Source organism: Carassius carassius, chromosome 8 (assembly GCF_963082965.1).
Source record: "Carassius carassius chromosome 8, fCarCar2.1, whole genome shotgun sequence".
Taxonomy (NCBI): Eukaryota; Metazoa; Chordata; class Actinopteri; order Cypriniformes; family Cyprinidae; genus Carassius; species Carassius carassius.
The window spans coordinates 8,867,158-8,886,986 of record NC_081762.1 but is presented as its reverse complement, the minus strand read 5'-3'; the positions used below and the strand labels follow the sequence as shown (position 1 = coordinate 8,886,986).

General features: G+C 35.3%; 2 protein-coding genes and 1 long non-coding RNA gene across 3 annotated transcripts; 2 read left to right on the top strand and 1 right to left on the bottom strand.

Moving 5' to 3' along the window:
• Positions 1 to 528: 528 nt before the first annotated feature.
• LOC132145167 (inhibitor of growth protein 4-like) lies at positions 529 to 4,956 on the top strand. Its single transcript, XM_059555954.1, has 8 exons — positions 529 to 614; positions 1,082 to 1,153; positions 1,293 to 1,459; positions 1,901 to 2,015; positions 2,121 to 2,235; positions 2,945 to 3,089; positions 3,304 to 3,365; positions 3,531 to 4,956. Exons 1-8 carry the CDS (start codon positions 578 to 580, stop codon positions 3,568 to 3,570), a joined length of 753 nt encoding a protein of 250 aa, XP_059411937.1. The 5' UTR covers positions 529 to 577; the 3' UTR covers positions 3,571 to 4,956.
• A 2,408-nt stretch (positions 4,957 to 7,364) lies between these two features.
• Positions 7,365 to 11,154, bottom strand: LOC132145166 (uncharacterized). Its single transcript, XR_009434446.1, has 2 exons — positions 11,032 to 11,154; positions 7,365 to 7,554 (listed from the first exon to the last, which is right to left on the bottom strand). It is a non-coding gene; the product is annotated as an uncharacterized LOC132145166 (long non-coding RNA).
• Positions 10,478 to 18,370, top strand: LOC132145165 (non-homologous end joining factor IFFO1-like). Its single transcript, XM_059555953.1, has 9 exons — positions 10,478 to 11,927; positions 14,319 to 14,379; positions 14,569 to 14,664; positions 14,805 to 14,945; positions 15,250 to 15,440; positions 15,659 to 15,776; positions 16,402 to 16,494; positions 16,643 to 16,773; positions 17,613 to 18,370. Exons 1-9 carry the CDS (start codon positions 10,957 to 10,959, stop codon positions 17,767 to 17,769), a joined length of 1,959 nt encoding a protein of 652 aa, XP_059411936.1. The 5' UTR covers positions 10,478 to 10,956; the 3' UTR covers positions 17,770 to 18,370.
• Positions 18,371 to 19,829: the final 1,459 nt, after the last annotated feature.

Below are 19,829 nucleotides of genomic sequence, written 5' to 3'. Positions count from 1 at the left end.
GTTTTAATGAATAGCAAAAACATCAGAAATGTGCATTTGAAATTACTGAATAATAATAATAACCCCATGAATCACAATAAAAAATTAATTTAATATTAATTTAATATGCCTGTACCAATTCTGGGGAGCATTTTATCCCAATGGACTAACTGTATCTTTTCTCTCCAAAATAAAAACAATATTTTTCCCCTTCAACATAGCCTAATATAATGTCATTGATCACTATTTTCCAGAGATTAATCCCAACACTTAACATCGAAAATGTTTCAAATGACAAATGTTGAGCATAGCCATTAATCAAATGCACTTAATAATAATAATAATAATAATAATAATGGTGATGATAAAATCCTATAATTTGTTCCCAACTACACTCATTGTGCTATTTCTCATGGCACATATCTCTGAACATCCAAAGAGGAGCTTTATCATTCTGTTTCAACACACTTTCAAAGAAGATAAAGGAGTTGTAATAGGTCAACAGACAGCCTTCACTCATGACTCCTCCCCCTCTACCCCCCACCCCAGCCCAGGACTTCCGACGAAACCGGAAGAACCTTTGTTTGTGTTTGTCAAAATGGCGGCTGGAATGTATCTAGAGCACTATTTGGACAGTAAGGCTATTGTCTTTGTTTCGATTTACATCCACATTAATAAACGTCTTCTGCGTTCTTATTGTCCAGCATGTCTGCACGTTTCACACCCATACACTATTCACAATAAAAAGATCGCGTAACGTCACAGAACAGTGCTAATAAAAACGTCAGTACGTCAGACCATTGCATAGATATGAGACCATTGGTCTCTGAAGCTAACGGGCTAACTGTAAATATAAACAGTGTTATGATGGTAACGATGGTTTTGTAGTTTTTCTTGGTGGGAGCGGCACTGATAAACGTGACAGAATGTAATATATAAAGTTACTGCTATTAAAACAATTACATATTGTAAATAAAAAACATCTCAATGACGTCTCTCAGGATGGGATTGTTTATTGTCGTGCTGGTTTTCAAATGCACACAGCCTTATGGGTTTGTTTAATGATACTGTAGATGATTTATATGCCATTCTTTCTCTTTAGGCATAGAAAATCTGCCCTTTGAACTGCAGAGGAACTTCCAGCTGATGCGAGATCTGGACCAGAGGACAGAGGGTGGGTCTTAACTATAGCCCCGCCCCTCAATACAGTAATATAGAAGAATACCGTTAATGGCATTTTCACATGTTTATATTTATTGCCTGGTTGCTTGAGATAGTGAGTGATTGCTTGTTTACATTTCTTCTTTGTCTAGATCTGAAAGGGCAGATTGATTCTCTGGCTCGTGAATACACAGCCAACGCTCGGACGTTGTCCTCCGAACAGAAGCTCTCACTGTTAAGACAGATCCAGCAGTCTTATGGGAAGTGTAAGGAGTTTGGAGATGACAAGGTCCAGCTTGCCATGCAAACCTATGAGATGGTTAGTGTGAATTTGCATTTACTTCTTACAAATGACCTTTTATAACTTTTGCTAATTGTTTTTATATATTACATTTTAATATAAATGTACACTACTATTTAAAAGTGTGGGGTCAGTAAGAATTTCTTTGAAGTCAATATTTTATTCACCAAGGGTGTGTAAAATTGATCAACAATGGAAGTAAAGACATTTATAATGTTACAAAACAGTCTTGTTTGTTTAACCAATATTCTTTTGAACTTTAGATTTGTCAAAGAATAAAAAAATATTAAGCAGCACAACTGTTAGGAACATTGATAATAGGAAATGTTTATTGATCACCAAATCAGCACATTAGAATGATTTCAGAAGGATCAAACCTTTGAACAGTAGTTTATACGAAATCTGTAATGCACATTTTGTTGCTTTATGACTCCATGCATCATTTGTTCTATGCATTAGGTGGACAAGCATATCCGAAGGTTGGATACAGACCTGGCTCGCTTTGAGGCTGACCTCAAAGAGAAACAGATAGAAAGCACCGATTATGACTCTACCTCCAGCAAGGGCAACAAGAGTAAGCTTCTTATGACTATTAGGGATGTTTTGGCACATGCACATCTCTTTTGTGGCTCTCTATATCTCAACAAAGTCTCTGATGGTCATTTATTGTTGTTTGAAGGTGACCATCGAGGACCCAAGAAGAAGGAGGTGACTCGCACTAGGTCAAAGGTGAAGAACTCTGATGATGACTGCAGCTCAAAGAGTAGTCAGAAGAAGGTCAAACTCACGCAAGGGTGAGAATCACACGCATTTTCTATTATTGCTCTTTTTATTTGTAAAGTGTGTCATTTTTTTAACCGCTTGTGGTGCCAGAATTGCAGTAAAATCTGGTTCATCTTCATATATTATAAACTACTACTGTTAAAAAGTTTAGATTTTTAAATTTATATTTTTATTTAGCATGTATACAATAAGTTAATCAAAAATGACAGCCAATATTTTACTAAAGATTTCTGTTTCACAAAGTTAGTTTTTACGAATCTTCTGTTATTCAGATAATCCTGAAAATAGGAGAAAAAAAATTAGCAGAGCTGCTTTCAGCATTGATAATAATAAGAAATGTTTCTTGCGAAGCTAGTCATATTCAGGTAATGATGCTAATAAACCACAGGAATAAATTGCTTATAAAATATATGAAAATAGAAAATAGTTGTTTTAAATTTTTATAATATTTCAAAATATTACTGTTTTTGTTTTGTCTTTGATCAAATAAATGCAGCCTAGGTGAGCATAAAAGATTTATTAAAAACCTCCCACCATGTACATAATTGTTTATGTTGTTGTTCTGAAATACCAAATGGTTAGCTTTTTGCCCTACAGTCCAGACTACATCATTTTTTTTTACCTTTGTAACTGTTTCTGTCAATAAAAGAGGCAAAATGCACCATACAAAAATAAATACATTCCAAATACACACTCAGTTTGTATAAAACTGTCTTCCAGCTCTGAGTTTTCAGCCCCAGCTGTGAACTTCGGGAATGTGCACCCCTCGGATGTGCTGGACATGCCAGTGGACCCCAACGAGCCCACCTATTGTCTCTGCCACCAGGTTTCATACGGGGAGATGATTGGCTGTGACAATGCAGACGTGAGTCTCCTTTCTCATCCAAAGTCAACAAGCTCACAGCCTCTCATACATTATTGCTGACATAGATATTTATTTTATTATTTCATCAGGTTTATTTTCCCTTTACAAGTTCGAATGGAGATGAAATATCTAGTCATAGGCTGTAGCATTATTACAGCCGATTCCTGTACATTTATTTTCAGTAAATGTGTATGTGTGTTTCACTTTTGTTTAGTGTTCTATCGAGTGGTTCCACTTTGCCTGTGTGGGTCTGACCACCAAACCCAGAGGGAAATGGTTAGTAGTCATGTGATTTATGCCTTTGAAACTGATGCAAGTCAATGCTGTCATGCATCAGTATTGAAACTGAAAGAAATTTCAGTCTGGAGTAACTCACTAAATATAGCAACAGTGAATGTACATGTATATTTCAACATTTGCTTTGTTTTCCTTCTACGTCAGGTACTGCCCAAGATGTTCACAGGAGCGGAAGAAGAAATGAACATGCAAAACAAGAGAATTCACAGAGAGGGAGGTAGAGGCAGACACAAGGGCCCTCCATAGACACTAATATAGATCCACTCTCTGCTTAATCTGGTGCTTGTCGTCCTCTTTTCCATCTTCACATCCCTCTCTCAGCCAGACAGTAAGAAGGGATGACGGGTGAAGATGAAGGAGGTGTAGTTCTTAATTTATGTGCTCAGTAATGAAGATGACTTTTGTTATGGAGTGTTTTGGTTCTGCATTTTTTAATATTCTTACATTTTCGGTTTGTTTGTTTGTATTGTCTTTTTTACAACTCATTTTAAACACATGAACTCAGCAGTCAGGGGGCATATCAGGAGATCTCGCAGTTCTTTGTCGCACTTGTGATTTCAGACTGCATCATTTCTGTCAGTACATTCTTCTCAGATGGGATCATTTCCTACTAATCTCAGTTTTTGTCTTTTAACAGACAAATAGGGGATCAGGACCCAGATTAGACTGAAACTGGTCCCTTATCTAACTTATTTTCTCAATGCAATTTTCTTAAAAGGGCAACAGCTATCAATTTACCTCACCAGATCTGAGATGTTTATTTGACAAAGCAGCAATTACAAGAAAACAGCTGCTCAACGGGATTATTTAACTTGATTTTTACACCTACTCAGCCTTTTCCGCTCTCTCTCTCTCTTTGCTTACATTCACAAATCCTGTACTTGAAGACCACCTCGTCATTTCAAGTCCATTTCACAACTGTAGATTTCAATGCAGACATTTTTTTGGTGCTTATAGTCACACACTAGTTGGATCGTATGAAATCGGTCATATTCCAGACTGTTGAAAAGCATTAACTCCGCATGTAACATATTCAGTTAAATCGCTCTGACACCTGGTCATTAATGCATTTGGTGTTTTCTTTTGTAACCTATGAATTAACTCTACGATTGCTGTGCATTCAGCAACAGGGTTCTTTGCAACTGGATTTTGGTGCTTATGAATATATTAAAGATAATGATGTGTATGGTTTAGTTAAGTGCGTGAATTACACAGCATTGCTTACAGTGGTTCTCAGTCATTGTGTTGATGTCATTAAAGCAGTACGATACTTTTTACGAGATGTCGGAAATCAAATGTGTTGATATCAGCTTGTATTTAAGGTTCGGTTATTTTAATAAAATAATTACAGGTATGTACAATGCAAAACCTGGTGCTACAGTCCTTGTTGCCGGTTCTAAATGATTCTATTGTCTGGTGTAAGATGATGGGTTTGTGTCATGTGTTGTTTTGCCTTTGTCATGTTGCTTTGTGATTGGATTGTTCCAGATATTCTAGAGTACTGTACTAATGTCAGATATTGGGTCTGGTGTCTTCCATCCTGAACGAACAATGCCTGATTCTGAAAGCGTCCTTGTGTCTGTTGGTCATTCTTGGATTTTTGAATGCTGTTGTCTGAAAAGTATCATGAACATCGTGTAAAGTATTTCATGTCATCTGAGAATTAAAAATAATAATACTTTAGTATATGGAAGTCATTTGATAAGCTGAAAAAGTGGGAAGAAAAACATTATAATTAACTATTTATAAATTTGTATGTAAAGTATAAAATATATATACTTTCTTTTTTATTTACACTCGTTCAAAAGTTGTTTTTGAAATCTCTTCTTCTTACCAAGTCTGCATGTTTGATCAAAAATACATTAAAATAATATAACAGTGAAATGTTATGATTTAAAATAACTTTTCTGTTTTTTCTAAATGTCATTGCTATGATAGAAAAGCTGATTTTTTTTTTTTTTTTTTGATGCTCAAGAAATATTTATTTTTTTGTCTAAATATTTTGTGGAAATATTTTGCCTAAATATTTTGTGGAAAACTTGATACGTTTCTTTAAGTTCTTAAAGAATGATTCATGAGTCAAAAAACTATTTCAAATAGAAATATTTTGCAATATTATAAATATATTTTTTATCAATTTAATACCCCTTTGTGGAATAAAAGTAGCACTCTTTGCCTATTTATTTATTTATTTTTATTGTATAAAATGGCATAGGCTCTGAAATATCTATAAAGGCATTGCACCGTAATGTTGAGTCCCCTACAGTGTGATACTGCATTGCAGTTCTCTTAAAAACCACTGGAAGCACTCTATCACTTATAAGAGGTCCACTTTTTGCAATGATGCTGCATTTTCCTTTCTATGTTCCTGATGCTGCTAAAGTGCCTCCATGGACTATATTGTAAATCTTTTCAATTGACATACTGTTGAAAATTATATATCAATATATTTCTACATTCGAGGAAAAAAGGCAAAATTAACGGCTAGAATGCACAGGTGTGGCTGCCTAATTAGTTCTTACTGCCGCTAGTGACACTGACGGGAATCGCGTTTTTATTAACCGCGTACTTTGAAGTTTGAGTGTACTGATAACCGCAGCACTTAAACTAGAAATAAATGAATTCAATGATTTCTGTCTGTAACCAAGCAGAACATCATTCTATCCTCCATGGGGACTGCCAAGGCTTTGGGCAAAGTCATCTCAGACCTCAGTGATTTTATGGGCAACAAATACAGTGTAAATGGAAGCAGTACAATTTAACGGAAGAACTTTCCTCCGAGGAATGTTTATGACTGTGCACTTTACTCATTGATATAGGCAGACAGACCACTGGTCAAACTGAATCATTTGTAATAATTCAAACTTTTTAATGTTTTGATAGAAATCTCAATTGCTCACCAAGGCTACATTTATTTGATCGAAAATATAGTAAAGCTGTTAAATTGTGACCTATTATTACTAATTAAAGTGTCTGTTTTAATAAATTATCAAATGGAATTGATTCCCTGTGATGGTGAAGCAGAATTTTCAGAATGCTGATTTGGTGCTCAAGAAACATCTATTATTATCAATGATTAAAAACAATTGTGCTGCTTAGTATTTTTTGCCACTCAAATGTCTGATGTATGAGTTTTTGCAGCAAGGATGCATTAAATTGATCAAAAGTAGCATTAAAGATATTTAGACATAAGACTTCTATTTCAAATAAATGCTGTTCATCAAACTTTCTGTTAATCAAAGAGTAATATATATATATATATATATATATATATATATATATATATATAATTGTTTCCACAAAATATTAAGCAGCTAAATTAGTTTTCAGCGCTGATACTAATAAGAACCATTATTATTAATTGAACACTAATTATAATAATAACTGAGCAGCAAATCAGAATGATTTCTGAAGGATCATGTGACATGGGGTAGTGAGTGAAATTCTGCTGTGTCATCACAGAAATAAATGACATTTTAAATATCTTCAAATAGAAAACATATACTCTATTGTGAATTGCCTGGAGTGTAAACAGATATATCACATCCAATGAGTCATGTTGAAGTGACTGAAATTCATTTATTTATTTCATTTATGTTTCCCATATATGGCTATATTTCAAAACATACTATAGTTGAGCAACAGACATTACTGTCTTGTGATCACATTCAGCAAGTGCTGTTCACTTTCCATTATAATCATTATACATGTTCAACTCATGTTTGTATGCTTAAATATAATCTGACACTTGGATTTTTGGTGTTTCACATCTCAGTGCCTGATGTGTCTGTCATGGAGCTGCCAGTGGACCTGCAAAAGGCTGTAATCATTCCTTCATCTCCCCTCTTGTAATCTCAGCTCACTTTCCACAGCATCTCATAATGAGTAGAGCTAGCTGTGATGAGTCACTGTGGACAGTCTCTCTATCTTATTTTCTAGCGTAGAGCACGCAGAACACAATAACTTCATTCTTTTGTTTTGTCCTAAAAGCAAAAATATGGCTTTTAGCCACTTGTTAGTGGTAATGCTCTTTTATTTACCGACTGACCCCGTTCTACTCTAATTAGATGAGTGTGAGGAGGTTAAGAAGGTAAGCTCCATGAAGGCAGTATAGCAGACTGAGCATCTGGAGCACAGAGAATTCTCAATGTACCGATCCACCTGGAAACTGTGAACACAAAAAAAAATAGAAAAAGACATGTATTACATGTGCTTTCATATTTAAAGGCACCTTTGATTTAGTTTGACAAATTATTAATGTGATTTCTTTTTTGTGAATAATATTTTTTCAGTGGTGAAATAGCACTGTGATGTCATGTTTAAGATGCAGATGATAATGAGGGTGAGCTTGCAGTGTCACACAATGAGCCCCTCTGTGTGCGTTTGTCTGAGTCCTGCTTGTTCTACCATTCAGCACACATAAAGCACTGCGTAAACTGTGTTTGAAAGGTGCTGTATGAATAAAGCTTTACTGTATAGATAATAATTGGGCTTTGGATATATTCTGTTGTAAAATTATGACTTTTTAAAACATTGATTGATTAAAATCTAGATTTCCTTTTCAGTTTCATTTCAGTTTTAAACTATGAAAGTGCGTTATAAAATAACTTTTTCTCTCAAATATTAGTGTACTTTGTTTTACTAAGAAGACAAAAGTTTCAAGAAAGCACAATTAAGATAAAATATGAGACATGAACTTGAAAAATCAAGGTAATTGTATTTGTGAACTGAGTATTTTTATTTTGTGTCATTACAAATCACAAATTATTCAAAATTTGTGAATATTATGTAAATATAAAAATTTGTGAAATAGTATGTTATTCTGTCCGTTTTTTTGTGGTACATAAAATAGTTACTATTAATCTTTTCTACAGGTCCAAAGGGCCAAAAGGGTGTGAAAAAAACTGTATGCACGAAAAAAAACTATATATATATATATATATATATATATATATATATATATATATATATATATATATATATATATATATATACCCACACACACACTAACATATATATATATTTATATATATATATTAGTGGGTGTGTGGGTGTGTAAATGTTTTGCTATTTCATTTAAATGTTATTTGAGTGCTTAGAAAAGCGCTATATAAAATGTAAGGAATTATTATTATTATTTATTCTCATAAATGGAAATTTTCCGCCAAAAATATGATTTTAAAAAAGGAAACTGAACACTGCTTTGACTTGCTGTAAAACCTGCAACTCCTATAATATTTTTATTTAGATGTAAAATCATTGTATTTGATTTTGATTATGTACAAAACCAATAAAATGTCGAAAAAAATAAATTTGTAACAATATTTCAAGTTCAGTAACGATTTGTGTCACGCTGCTGTCGCCAAATTACATCCAGTGACGTAAAGGCATGCGCGTAATTTGCACGGGGGTTACGGGGGTCATGACCCCCCCAAAAATCAGATCCAGCTAATATAACCCCCCCAATATCATCACATCATTCAGATTAAAATAGATATGAAATATTCAGAATGAATACTTTTGTTCATTTTCTTTATTAATTTCATTTGCCAGCAAGAAAGATAGTATCATATTTTAAATAATCTGTAATGTACCCCCCGCACCGATTTGGTATTACCAAAGTCTCTGGTATTACCCAACCCGCTTTCTGTACCAAGTTTGTCCACTATTTTGCGCAGTCGATGGGATGAATGGTTGGAGAAAGCTGACGGAAAGATGAAAAGGACACTGAAAGGCAGCCAGACAACGATTTTTTATTGTTTGTCGACACCAGCCAAAAAAAAAAGAAAAACGAAAAATCCTGACCAAACGGAGGTACCCTTAAGTTAGCTGTTAAGTTAGCTCAGCGTTTCTCAAAGTGTGGGGAATAGAAACATGACAAACAGGTTTTGTGCCCATCTTTTAAATTCCGTTATTTATTGACCATACACTCAAAACAAAGACACATTTAAATGTAAGCCTTGACGTTACTTAACCTCTTCACACGTAAGTTTAAAAGTATTTCAAGGCTACCGTTATTGATCGTAGTATCGCTTTATGGTTCCCATGGAGACGCGCCATTCATTGCTTGTCACACCGTAGCCACAATAGTGCTGAATGACTGATGATCTGCTTTTATTTCCTTTTTTATTCAAAATTTCACAAATGTGTTAGCTATAGCAGGATATATCTGATATTCCGATTGTCAAATATGTGCAAGTGGATGTGTTTTGTTGTTCAAACACCTTTATAACGATCGCATTACTTGAGCTGTATTCGCAACGTATTTTAGGTATCTATCTTATTAAAATACCTAAAAAAATACGTACATTATTAGGAATTTACCACCTCTGGTTCAATTTGAGATTATTTTTATTTTTGTTTGTTTGTTTGTTTTTTTGTTGTTCTTTTTGCATGGATTTTGCAAAGTGTCAAAATGAATCAAAGCACAACTAGGTTAATGTTAGTCCACACTTGTATTGATGTTATCAGAAGCTAAATGCAAACACAATTATTATTATTTTTTAATCTAATTTTGAGTCTTATTTCATGCAAAGTGATAATATAATTGCACTTTCATTTTCTTTATTTGAAATTTTTTAATGCTGTTATTTGATGTTAAGTTTTTAAAATGTGATGTTAATAAAATACATTTTAACAGTTAAACTTAAAGCCTAGTTTATTAACATTTTGTTGGGGTGATTGGGGACAGGTGGGGCTCGGAACCCTTTCCTACCTCTGAAGTGGGGAATGGCAGAAAAGTTTGAGAAATACTGAGTTAGCTGATGATTTGTTTTGTTGACTGGAGTTGGCTGGCTAGATGTTCGTTTGCCAGTGTCCTATGAGGTAAAGCCAGAGGGTGCCAGGGACTGTGTAGAACCAATGTCACTGAATTGTAACTGCTGTTTGCTCCAATACAGTCACCCGTTTTGGGGGGGATTGCATAATTAAATTATGCAAATTAGCATGTTACCTTTTACACAAGAAAATAATACAATAAATTAATAAATAAATAAATATGCCGCGAGTTTAACCCCCCCAATGGTAGACCCAAAGTTACGCCCTTGCGTAAAGGTACACCTTGGCTACCGTAAATTCCATAAATACAAACGCATATTCAAAATACTGATCTTAAACATTGCACAATAAAATATAATCAAACACAATCCCTGGCGTTAAAATGTGTTATTTAGTAGCATCGATTAAACTAAACACGTTGAATTGTGCTAAAATAAACAAAGTGCTGCGCAAGAGTGAGGCGCTTCTATTAAGCGATCTCGGTATGAAGGAGCCGCAGTTCTCCTTTCATGTTTATTTCTGCTCTGGAGCTGGAGCTTGGCCGTTCCGCTACGAAGACGCGTTTAATCTTCTCAAAGATAATAAACAACGTCTGGTAAAGTACTGTTATAACAAATGGCATGCAAACAGGCGAAACGCGTCCTTGTGTAACATTATAAACAAGCATAGCCGTAATCAAAGGCGTGAGTTTGATTGGATTCATTCATTTGTTCCCACTTAATCAGACAAGTGTTCCTTCAGTTTATTAACTTCAGAGGATCCGCTTCGAAGGCACTCGGTTAAATCAGTGTTCATGCCGGACTTTGAGCATTTCAGATTTTCCTACTCCAGAATGAATCCTGTATTGGGGGAGAACGTGTATCCGTACCAGCAGAACCAGGTGACGGGCTTCTCGGACTCTGCGGCTTCGGGCCACTGGACCGATCCAGCGGGCCTTTTCTTAAGCGAACACACGAGTGGCATCGGGCAAGATGGGTTGGACTTTGGAGCTTTACCTCCTCCGGGAACACCATATCTGCACCTGGGTAACTATCTCCACCGGGTGTCTCCACCTCCTCCCGCCGCCGCGGCCCTGCGGAACGACCTGGGGTCCAACATCAGCGTCCTCAAAACTCTGAATTTGCGCTTCCGCTGCTTTTTAGCCAAAGTACACGAGCTGGAACGCAGGAATAAAGTATTAGAAAAGCAGCTGCAACAGGCTTTGGATGAGAGCGCGGAGTGTGTAGAAAATAAAAAGCCTTTAACGCGAGATGTTGGAGTTCAGACTGGCTTCGTTGGATTGATTCCTGTCAGGCCCGACCTGATACCCCTTCAGAACGCGAACGACACCGCATATCTGTCCGGAGCCTTGCTGTCACCGACTCTCAATAACACCATCCTCCCTCTCGAGTCCAATAACAGTACAACAGTAGAAAACCTGAACCCATCCAATCTGACGGACTCTAATTCCAATCTCACCCCAAATTTCCCCATCAGCCCGATTGATCCTGCCCCAAGAACATTCAGTAATATTTACGCGAAGTATGTCAGTACTGGTATCGGCTGTAGCAGCAACCCTGCGCCCAGATTTCACCCTGGCACTGTGTGGTCGTATAATCAGAGGTTCAGCGCCGGGTGTGAGTCGCGGGTCTCGGGTCCGGGTGTGTTGTCGTGGGTGCCTCCAGTCGGAGTGGGTGTCCAGATCGACACCATCACCCCAGAGATTCGGGCCCTGTACAATGTGCTCGCCAAGGTAAAGAGGGAGAGAGACGAATACAAACGGAGGTTAGTATGAGTACAATGTGATGTTCTGGTTAATGGAGAGCTTGAAGGTGCAACTTTTACGCAGCACTTTGCGCGCTTCGCAACTTCTGTAGTACTGTAGCTGTTTTTTGTCAGTATATGATCTATCTATCTATCTATCTATCTATCTATCTATCTATCTATCTATCTATCTATCTATCTATCTATCTATCTATCTATCTTTCGTTGTCTGTCTGTCTCTCTACCTATCTATACATGGACGATTGATTATTCTTTAATTATGAGAACACAGCATATTTATTTATTTATTTATTTATTTAGGGCTTGTTAACATTTCCAAAACAATTTATAATTGTTTTATAGTGCCTTTGTTAGGTGTCATTAAAATACATGTTTAGAGAAATTGAATTCACAATCAATCCATGTAATGGACTATTAGTTAACATATTTTTTTGTTTTTGTTTTTTTTGAAAACTGTAAAAACCTTATTACCATTATGTCATTACCATAACAAAATATTATCAACCATACATTATATTAAAGTCTGTTCATAAAAACCAGTGACTACTGACTTTAACACATTTTTTTAGCAGTTTAGTTTTAGTTTTATTAACAAAAATCTCAGGTTTTTCATAGATTCTGTTAGGTGAGATTACAGGTTTATAATAGTGTATCAATGAATATTCTTGCGATTGCTCTAACAGGGCCTTGCTCATAAACATCTGGTACTGTAGATGCACTTAATGCAAATACATGAAACCTTTTGTACAATTATGAAAAATTTGTTTTCACTGAATAAGTGCATTTGTTCTTTAGCAAGACAAGTCTTTTAGGGCTGGTTCTCACTCAACATTTCAGTCCTTCAGTTGCCATTTTTTGAGGCAGTATGAAGTACCTTTAAATAGTATTTCACATATTACTGTACTTGTTATTAAATTATCACAGTAAAAAAAAATATTACAGTGCTTATCAGGTGCTTTTTTACCTTAATGGGACATATTATTTCTTTGGAAAAAGGTTATAATACATAATTTAGTTACTTTTAGTGGCATTGTTGCCCTAGGCCCCAATTACTTAATTGACAAACAAATTTTAATGTAGTAAAAGTTAGGGCTGCACGATTTTCTTTACATTCGTACATTGATGAGGCTTATTTATTTGTACTTTTTAAATTTTATTTATAACTTTTTTTTCTAATTGCTAATTTTAAATATTGTAAGTTTGTATTGGAATACTACCTAATTCTCTTTTATAGTTAAGCAGAGGTTTTTTTAAATGACTTTTTATTTTAAATATATCATGTTATTTAATAGGTATTAATTTAATGCATTGATATTATAAGTATTATTAGCGTTGAATCATACGTTGCATGGTTTTAGAAGAATACATGATTAATGAGTAAAATAACACAAATGTTAATACCTTGTATAACTCCTCCTCCCAATGAATCTCTCTCTTCATCTCTCCATCTATTTCATTCCAACTTCAGCCACCTCCCCTCTGCGCCTCAGCATCTGCAATGCAGCAGTGAACTGAGTGCTGCTACTGCCAGGATGCCACTAGAGAATAATTCAACAATCTCTCTCTTAACTTCCCGTTCAGGCTCCCCAGACTACTACCAGCTGCCAAAGCCACCGAATCCCAGCCAAAATAGCACTTTTTATGTCAACAGTCAGGTTTATTTCTGAAAAAAGCCCTTGGTTGTATGTTTTCTCTGTTATATTTTGTCTTTGTTTTAGTTGTATATGTGATGCAGTGGCACCTGGTCTGTGGAATCGCTGATTCAGCTGTCTGTATAGTCACTGGTGTGTTAAGAAGAAGGTTATGTGGATGTTATCTGAGTGGTACACTAACATAAATCACCTGCTCTAACACCTGCAGTGATACTGCAGTAATGGCCTAAAATGGCAGGAGCATGAGTGTGAACAGTCCTGCACTTCCTGTCTCAGGCTGTAGTGTGCGTCTCCTCTGCATACAGTCTAGTGACATATTACATAATGCTTTCTGCACACAAAAAAAAAAAAGCTAATTTGCTACATGAGTAGAGTACTACCGGCCCAAAGTGTTAGATCATGTTACATGACAGATTCTATTTTTGGCTGAGATTCACTCACTCTTAGCTGGGGGTTGCATTTTTATGATGTGTGGAAGTGTTGAGTTTCATGTTTACTTTAGTAAAGCTGTACGGAGTCAGTTATTATTATTATTATTATTAATATTAATTTTTAATAAAAATAAGCAACATATTATTTTTTTTTTTTATTTGATGATATTATCATAATAAGTCATAGTACAGTTCATTGCAGTTTGTTTTTGTAGTAGTCTTGTGAATGGTCAATGCCAAGGTATTCAATTGATAAAGACATTGAAATGGTGAACAATTAGAAATTCTGGTTTTATTATTTATTCTAGATGGGAAGAGGAATACACAATGCGGGTGGATCTACAGGAAAGAGTTGCAGATCTTGAAGAGGTAAAACCCAATCAATTCATATTTAAATTAATTTAAATAAGACTCAAATTAATTTTAAGACCTTTTCCACTGTCTACACTGCATCTGATGACACGTGTGTGTGTGTGTGTGTGTGTGTGTGTGTGTGTGTGTGTGTGTGTGTGTGTGTGTGTGTGTGTGGGTGTGTGTGTGGGTGTGTGTGTGTTTCAGGACCTGCAGGAGAGCGAGGTGTGTCAGGATGAACTTGCTCTGAGGGTTAAACATCTTAAAGCAGAGCTGGTTCTGTTTAAAGGTCTCATGAGCAACGTGAGTTAATGACAACATTCAAGTGACCTGGCCTGAAAAATACCTCATTTAGCCAATATTGTTAATTCCAGTCAAATGATTTAGCAGAGTAATTGATCCTCTGTTTCAGTTCACTCTCTTTCACATCCTCTCTCCTGTAGAATCACTCAGATTTGGACAGTAAGATTCAGGAGAAGGCCATGAAAGTGGACATGGACATCTGTCGCAGGATTGACATCACGGCTCGTCTGTGTGATGTAGCCCAACAGAGAAATTGTGAAGACATGATTCAGATCTTCCAGGTTTGTCTTTCATCATCAGTGTTTGCATTTGCAGTTACAAGAAATATATAAAATACAGGTATGCCTTATTTTCTGCATGTTTGTTTACCATTCATAACTTCCTGCTGTTCTCAAAATCTTTTAAGGTTTTCATTTTTATGTATTTTTTATACCAGAGTTTTATTTTTATATGTGACCCTGGACCACCCTGTTCTTTACTTAATATCCCAATTATTTTTTTGGCATTAAAGAAAGATCGGCTCATTTGACCCATACAATGTATTGTTGGCTATTGCTACAAATATACCCATGCTACTTTTTTTAGCAAGTAGCCACACCTCCGTCAACCTTGACCCGCCGACCTCAAAAACCAGCAGCAGAGACAGGCAGGGGGAACGAGAGCGATGAACCAGTAAGCATCTCTAAAAGTGAGGACAGTGGGAATAAGGAGGTGGAGCCTTGTTGCTCATCAGCCAATCAGATCAATGAGGAGATGCAGAGAATGCTCAACCAGTTGTAAGTCTGAAATGTCTGAGAATGCTGTGGAATAATGAGTGCTGTTAATCAGTTTTACTCAAACATAATAAATGACTTCTCAATTAGCACAGCGACTAAATAAATAGTACTTCTAATGAAAAGAAATGCTCTGTGTTGATGCATTCTGGATTGTGTTGTTATTTTGAAGACCACACGCTAAGTATTTAAGATAATGACTGTTTGTTCTCATGCCACAGACGTGAATGTGAGTTTGAGGACGACTGTGACAGTCTTGCGTGGGAAGAGACTGAGGAAACTCTGTTACTCTGGGAAGATTTTCCAGGATCCACCTTCAGTGTTGAGAACCAAGGAGAAGTACGGTTGTCTTTTATTGATTTCAGCTCCAGTGACGGACTTTAAAATTGAATGGAAATTAAATTGGCATGATAAATTCATGTGTAAAATGGATCTAGTTAAACCTGAAAAAAACAAACATGCATTTATATTGCAAAACTAAATATAAATATAAAATTGAAGTTTACATTCACATAACATTCATTTATTAAACCAAGTCATCAAATCTCATCAGGTTGCTTTAAGAAAAATAACAACAGTATTGTAATAAAAAGCATGCTTTATCTTCTAGTGTGGCTGCTATTTTATTTTTTAAAGGTTGTGATTTATACATTATTCCATCTCTTTTTTGGCCTTTTTTTTACCATTATTTGTTTTCTTATCCAAAACTATTGATCCGACAGAAATAATTTGAGCATAATACAAAAGCGCTCATGCTACACTTATTACAGTTCAGTGGTTTTTGTTGTCTCATCAGTTTTCCTATAAATAGCAAATGAAGGAGAAAAAAAACACTGAGTTGCGATTTTAACTGAATTGATATATTTCATCTGAATGTCTCTCACTCTCTACACAATATTCCATTATGTAGAGAAATAGCTACAAGACTTTCTGAAACGTAACAGATTTCTTTTGTTACACACAGCAGGAGGAGTCTATAGAGAAAGTAATAAAGGACACAGAGTCCCTTTTTAAGTCGCGTGAAAAGGAATATCAAGACACCATTGACCAAATTGAGGTAAAGAGTTACAACTACATAATGTTTTTTTTTACTCTACCAAACACATAATAGTTTTTTTTCTTCTCAAAAGCAAGGCCAACTACATTGAGAGATGTTTTGGCAATATTGTGTGATCTTTTAAAGTTTGTGTTGTGTTTGTATGTAGTTGGAGTTGGCAACTGCTAAGTCGGATATGAACAGGCATTTGCATGAGTATATGGAGATGTGCAGCATGAAAAGAGGCCTGGATGTTCAGATGGAGACCTGCAGACGATTAATCACTCAGAGTGGAGACCGGTACACACACACACACACACACACACACACTCAAGGACTTCGAAGAGAGACTAATCATGACAGTCATGTAGTCGGGTCAGAAGTGATCATAAATAACTACTTAAAGAGGCTGTTTTTACTTGAACATTTTTGTAGTGCTCATTTAATGGACTGTTTTCTCCCAGGAATTGTTGCTTTTCATCAGAATCTCTCATTCCCTACCAATCATCAAGAATTTCTCCAAATGTAATGTGGCCGAGATACAAATATTTAATTGTGGAATCTGATGATGCAAAAAAAATCGAAATATTGAGAAAATCGCCTTTAAAGCTGTCCAAATTAAGTTCTTAGCAATGCATTTTACTAATCAAAAATCACGTTTTTATATATTTACGGTAGGAAATTTACAAAATATCTTCATGGAACATGATCTTTACTTAATATTCTAATGATTTTTGTCATAAAAGAAAAATCTATAATTTTGACTCATTTGAACCATTTGAACCATTTTTACAAATATACCCCAGCGACTTAAGTCTGTGGTCCGGGGTCACATATGTGTGTGTGTGTGAGAGAGAGAGAGAGAGAGAGAGAGCGTTTTTTTTTGTTTAGTTTTTTTGCACTCTAAAAGTGATTATTAGAGATGCAAAAATGATCTGTAAAGATTTTAAATTAGCTGTAACTGAAGGTGTGATTGTATCAGTGCAAAAAGTGCAAAATGAAATAAAAGAGCATTCTTAATGTTATTTTTGACCCATTCACCCTTTTGTATCTTTCTGTGGAGAGTGAAGCCATACACATTTATTTCTGAATGGAACACACCCTCAGTCGTCACACATTACATCTCCCTTCTTTCACAGAAAATCCCCTCTTCTTGTTTCAGTTGCTGTGGACGAGGGAGAGAATGCGGAGAAGGAGTGGAAAAAAGCAACTGTGGCAAATTCTGACAGCAATGAACCATATCATGACTTGCAGTCAAACTCTGCAGTCCCGGACCACGCATGGAAAAAGGCCTAGCATTTATATCCCTCCAGCACCACAGAAATAGCTGCAATTATAAACATATGATGGTTGTCATTTCATAACAGAGACTGTGATGCTGCAGCAAGAATCCAGAATAAATAGGTTATAGTTACCTTCTGAAAGGCAAGTAACCATGTGTGGTTTCACTAGTGCCCTCTATTGGAATACACCGTTAATAGTCAAAAAGATCCATTATTTGCAAGTCCAGCATGTAGCATTGTATTAATTCTAGCCAAAGATATCAGGCTGGATGTGATATCACTCTTTCTAGATTACATAATTGTATTTATTTTATGCAGATTAACAATAGGGTCATTCCTGTTATGTAGTATCTTTTGAACGCTGTAATTTGTCATTTAAGGAAGACTTTACAAAGAATATGTTCTAGGTAAGAAGGCACTCTATTATAACATGAGTTAATTTCCTGGAAAATTGTCAAAAAGAAACTGCCATCTGTTAGATGACTGGAGAAAAAAAAACATTTTGTTTGCGACATTTTAAATGGAGAAAGAATACAATTACGGAAACACATGAAATGTTTCTAAATTGCCATTATATCATCAAGTTTTACTTAATGACGTATTAAACTATATGAAATTTAACTAAAAAATAATGTAACATTTGAATTGCTAGTTAATTGCATCTGGCTCAAAAACAATAGAAAACAAAAAACCCCGGAAGTGTCAAGTGACGTCAGTGTAAATAAAAAGCCAAAACAAATCGGTTAGCTAGGTCAAAAAAGTCGATTTGATAGTCATTATGTACTTACACAGAAGTGATGACTGAACATGTTAAGTGCTGCTGAGGGCAATGTATTCCACATTATTCCACTCTTTGAGCCGAACTGCTCCTAAGCTATTTATCTATGTATTTAGTTTTGTTTAATTATTTATTTGAATATAAGGGATCTCTATATTTATTTCTCTATTTTAGCCAAAGCAATTCAAGACTTCAGAGTCCGAAAGAGCAGTTCGTTTCAGTTTAAATTGAAGGACTAAACAACTGAATTTACTTAAAAAACATTTTCTAATCCCAACGAATCACTTATTGATGAAACTTTACATTCATAAATCGAATGGTGTGTCATATGCTGGATATTGTGATTGATATAGCTTGTGTTTTGTTTATCAAGTTATCAGTCCTTATGGATAACTTTTGGCAAAACAAGCTGTAAAGGAAAAGCTCAGCTAACATATTTGTATATCAAGGTGCTTAGGAGATTTATTTATAAAAAATCTGGACTGGATGGTTTTGAAGGTTTATTGTATTATTATATATACTTGAAGGCACTTGCTTAGGCGTTTACTGACACACATCTGCTTCACAACATAATAATTCTAATAATGTCTCTGCTTAACTCTCATTAGCAGAAACGTGTAATAGTTGTAGATATTTTCTTGTAAATGTCAACCATGGAAACAACAGAGCTTTTTCTGTGATTATTCAGTCATAGCCTACAGTAAATGAACAATGCCAACTCATGCAGCAGTGTAGCTTTGATTAACATGAATGTAAGCAGGTCTGTGTGATCTGCAGTGTACAGAACAAAGTGATATTATGCCATTTATTACAATGTAAGGTCATGGCCTCAACGTGATCCATAGTCTTAGTTTGTAATATGATGTTAAATGAAGTGGTTAATATAAGGAGAACTGTAATTTATTTAATGTTTAAAATGAATGTTTATCAGTGTGTTATGAAGAGATTTTGAATTATGGGGATTGTATTCCTCAAAACACAGGAACAAAGTTGTTGATCAAAATTTTGTTGGTTCTGTGAGGCAGTGTTTTAAAAAGGGCTCCTAAACTCTGCCGCTGGTTTAGGAATGTTTTTCCGCAATAGACTACTATTTATGACAAATATGAAATTGTTATGATTCTAGATATATGATATCTAGAGCAATGAAACTTGAAAAGATGGTCTCGAACCAGAAAATGAAAAACTGTACAGATATTAAGATGAACAAGCTGAAAATAAAATATTTTAGTGATCTTATTTGCATGAAGTACGTTTTCTTACTCTAACTTAGCTATAAACCACTGTATTAGAGGACG

What these genes read in the sequence shown, in the direction of transcription:
- LOC132145167 (XM_059555954.1), top strand. Translation starts at nt 578, where the DNA reads ATGGCGGCTGGAATGTATCTAGAGCACTATTTGGACA. An exon ending in AAGGTCAAACTCACGCAAGG is followed by an intron (nt 2,236 to 2,944) that starts GTGAGAATCACA and finishes ACTGTCTTCCAG; the next exon opens with CTCTGAGTTTTCAGCCCCAG. An exon ending in ACCAAACCCAGAGGGAAATG is followed by an intron (nt 3,366 to 3,530) that starts GTTAGTAGTCAT and finishes CTTCTACGTCAG; the next exon opens with GTACTGCCCAAGATGTTCAC.
- LOC132145165 (XM_059555953.1), top strand. Translation starts at nt 10,957, where the DNA reads ATGCCGGACTTTGAGCATTTCAGATTTTCCTACTCCAGAATGAATCCT. An exon ending in AGAGACGAATACAAACGGAG is followed by an intron (nt 11,928 to 14,318) that starts GTTAGTATGAGT and finishes TATTTATTCTAG; the next exon opens with ATGGGAAGAGGAATACACAA. An exon ending in ATCACTCAGAGTGGAGACCG is followed by an intron (nt 16,774 to 17,612) that starts GTACACACACAC and finishes CTTCTTTCACAG; the next exon opens with AAAATCCCCTCTTCTTGTTT.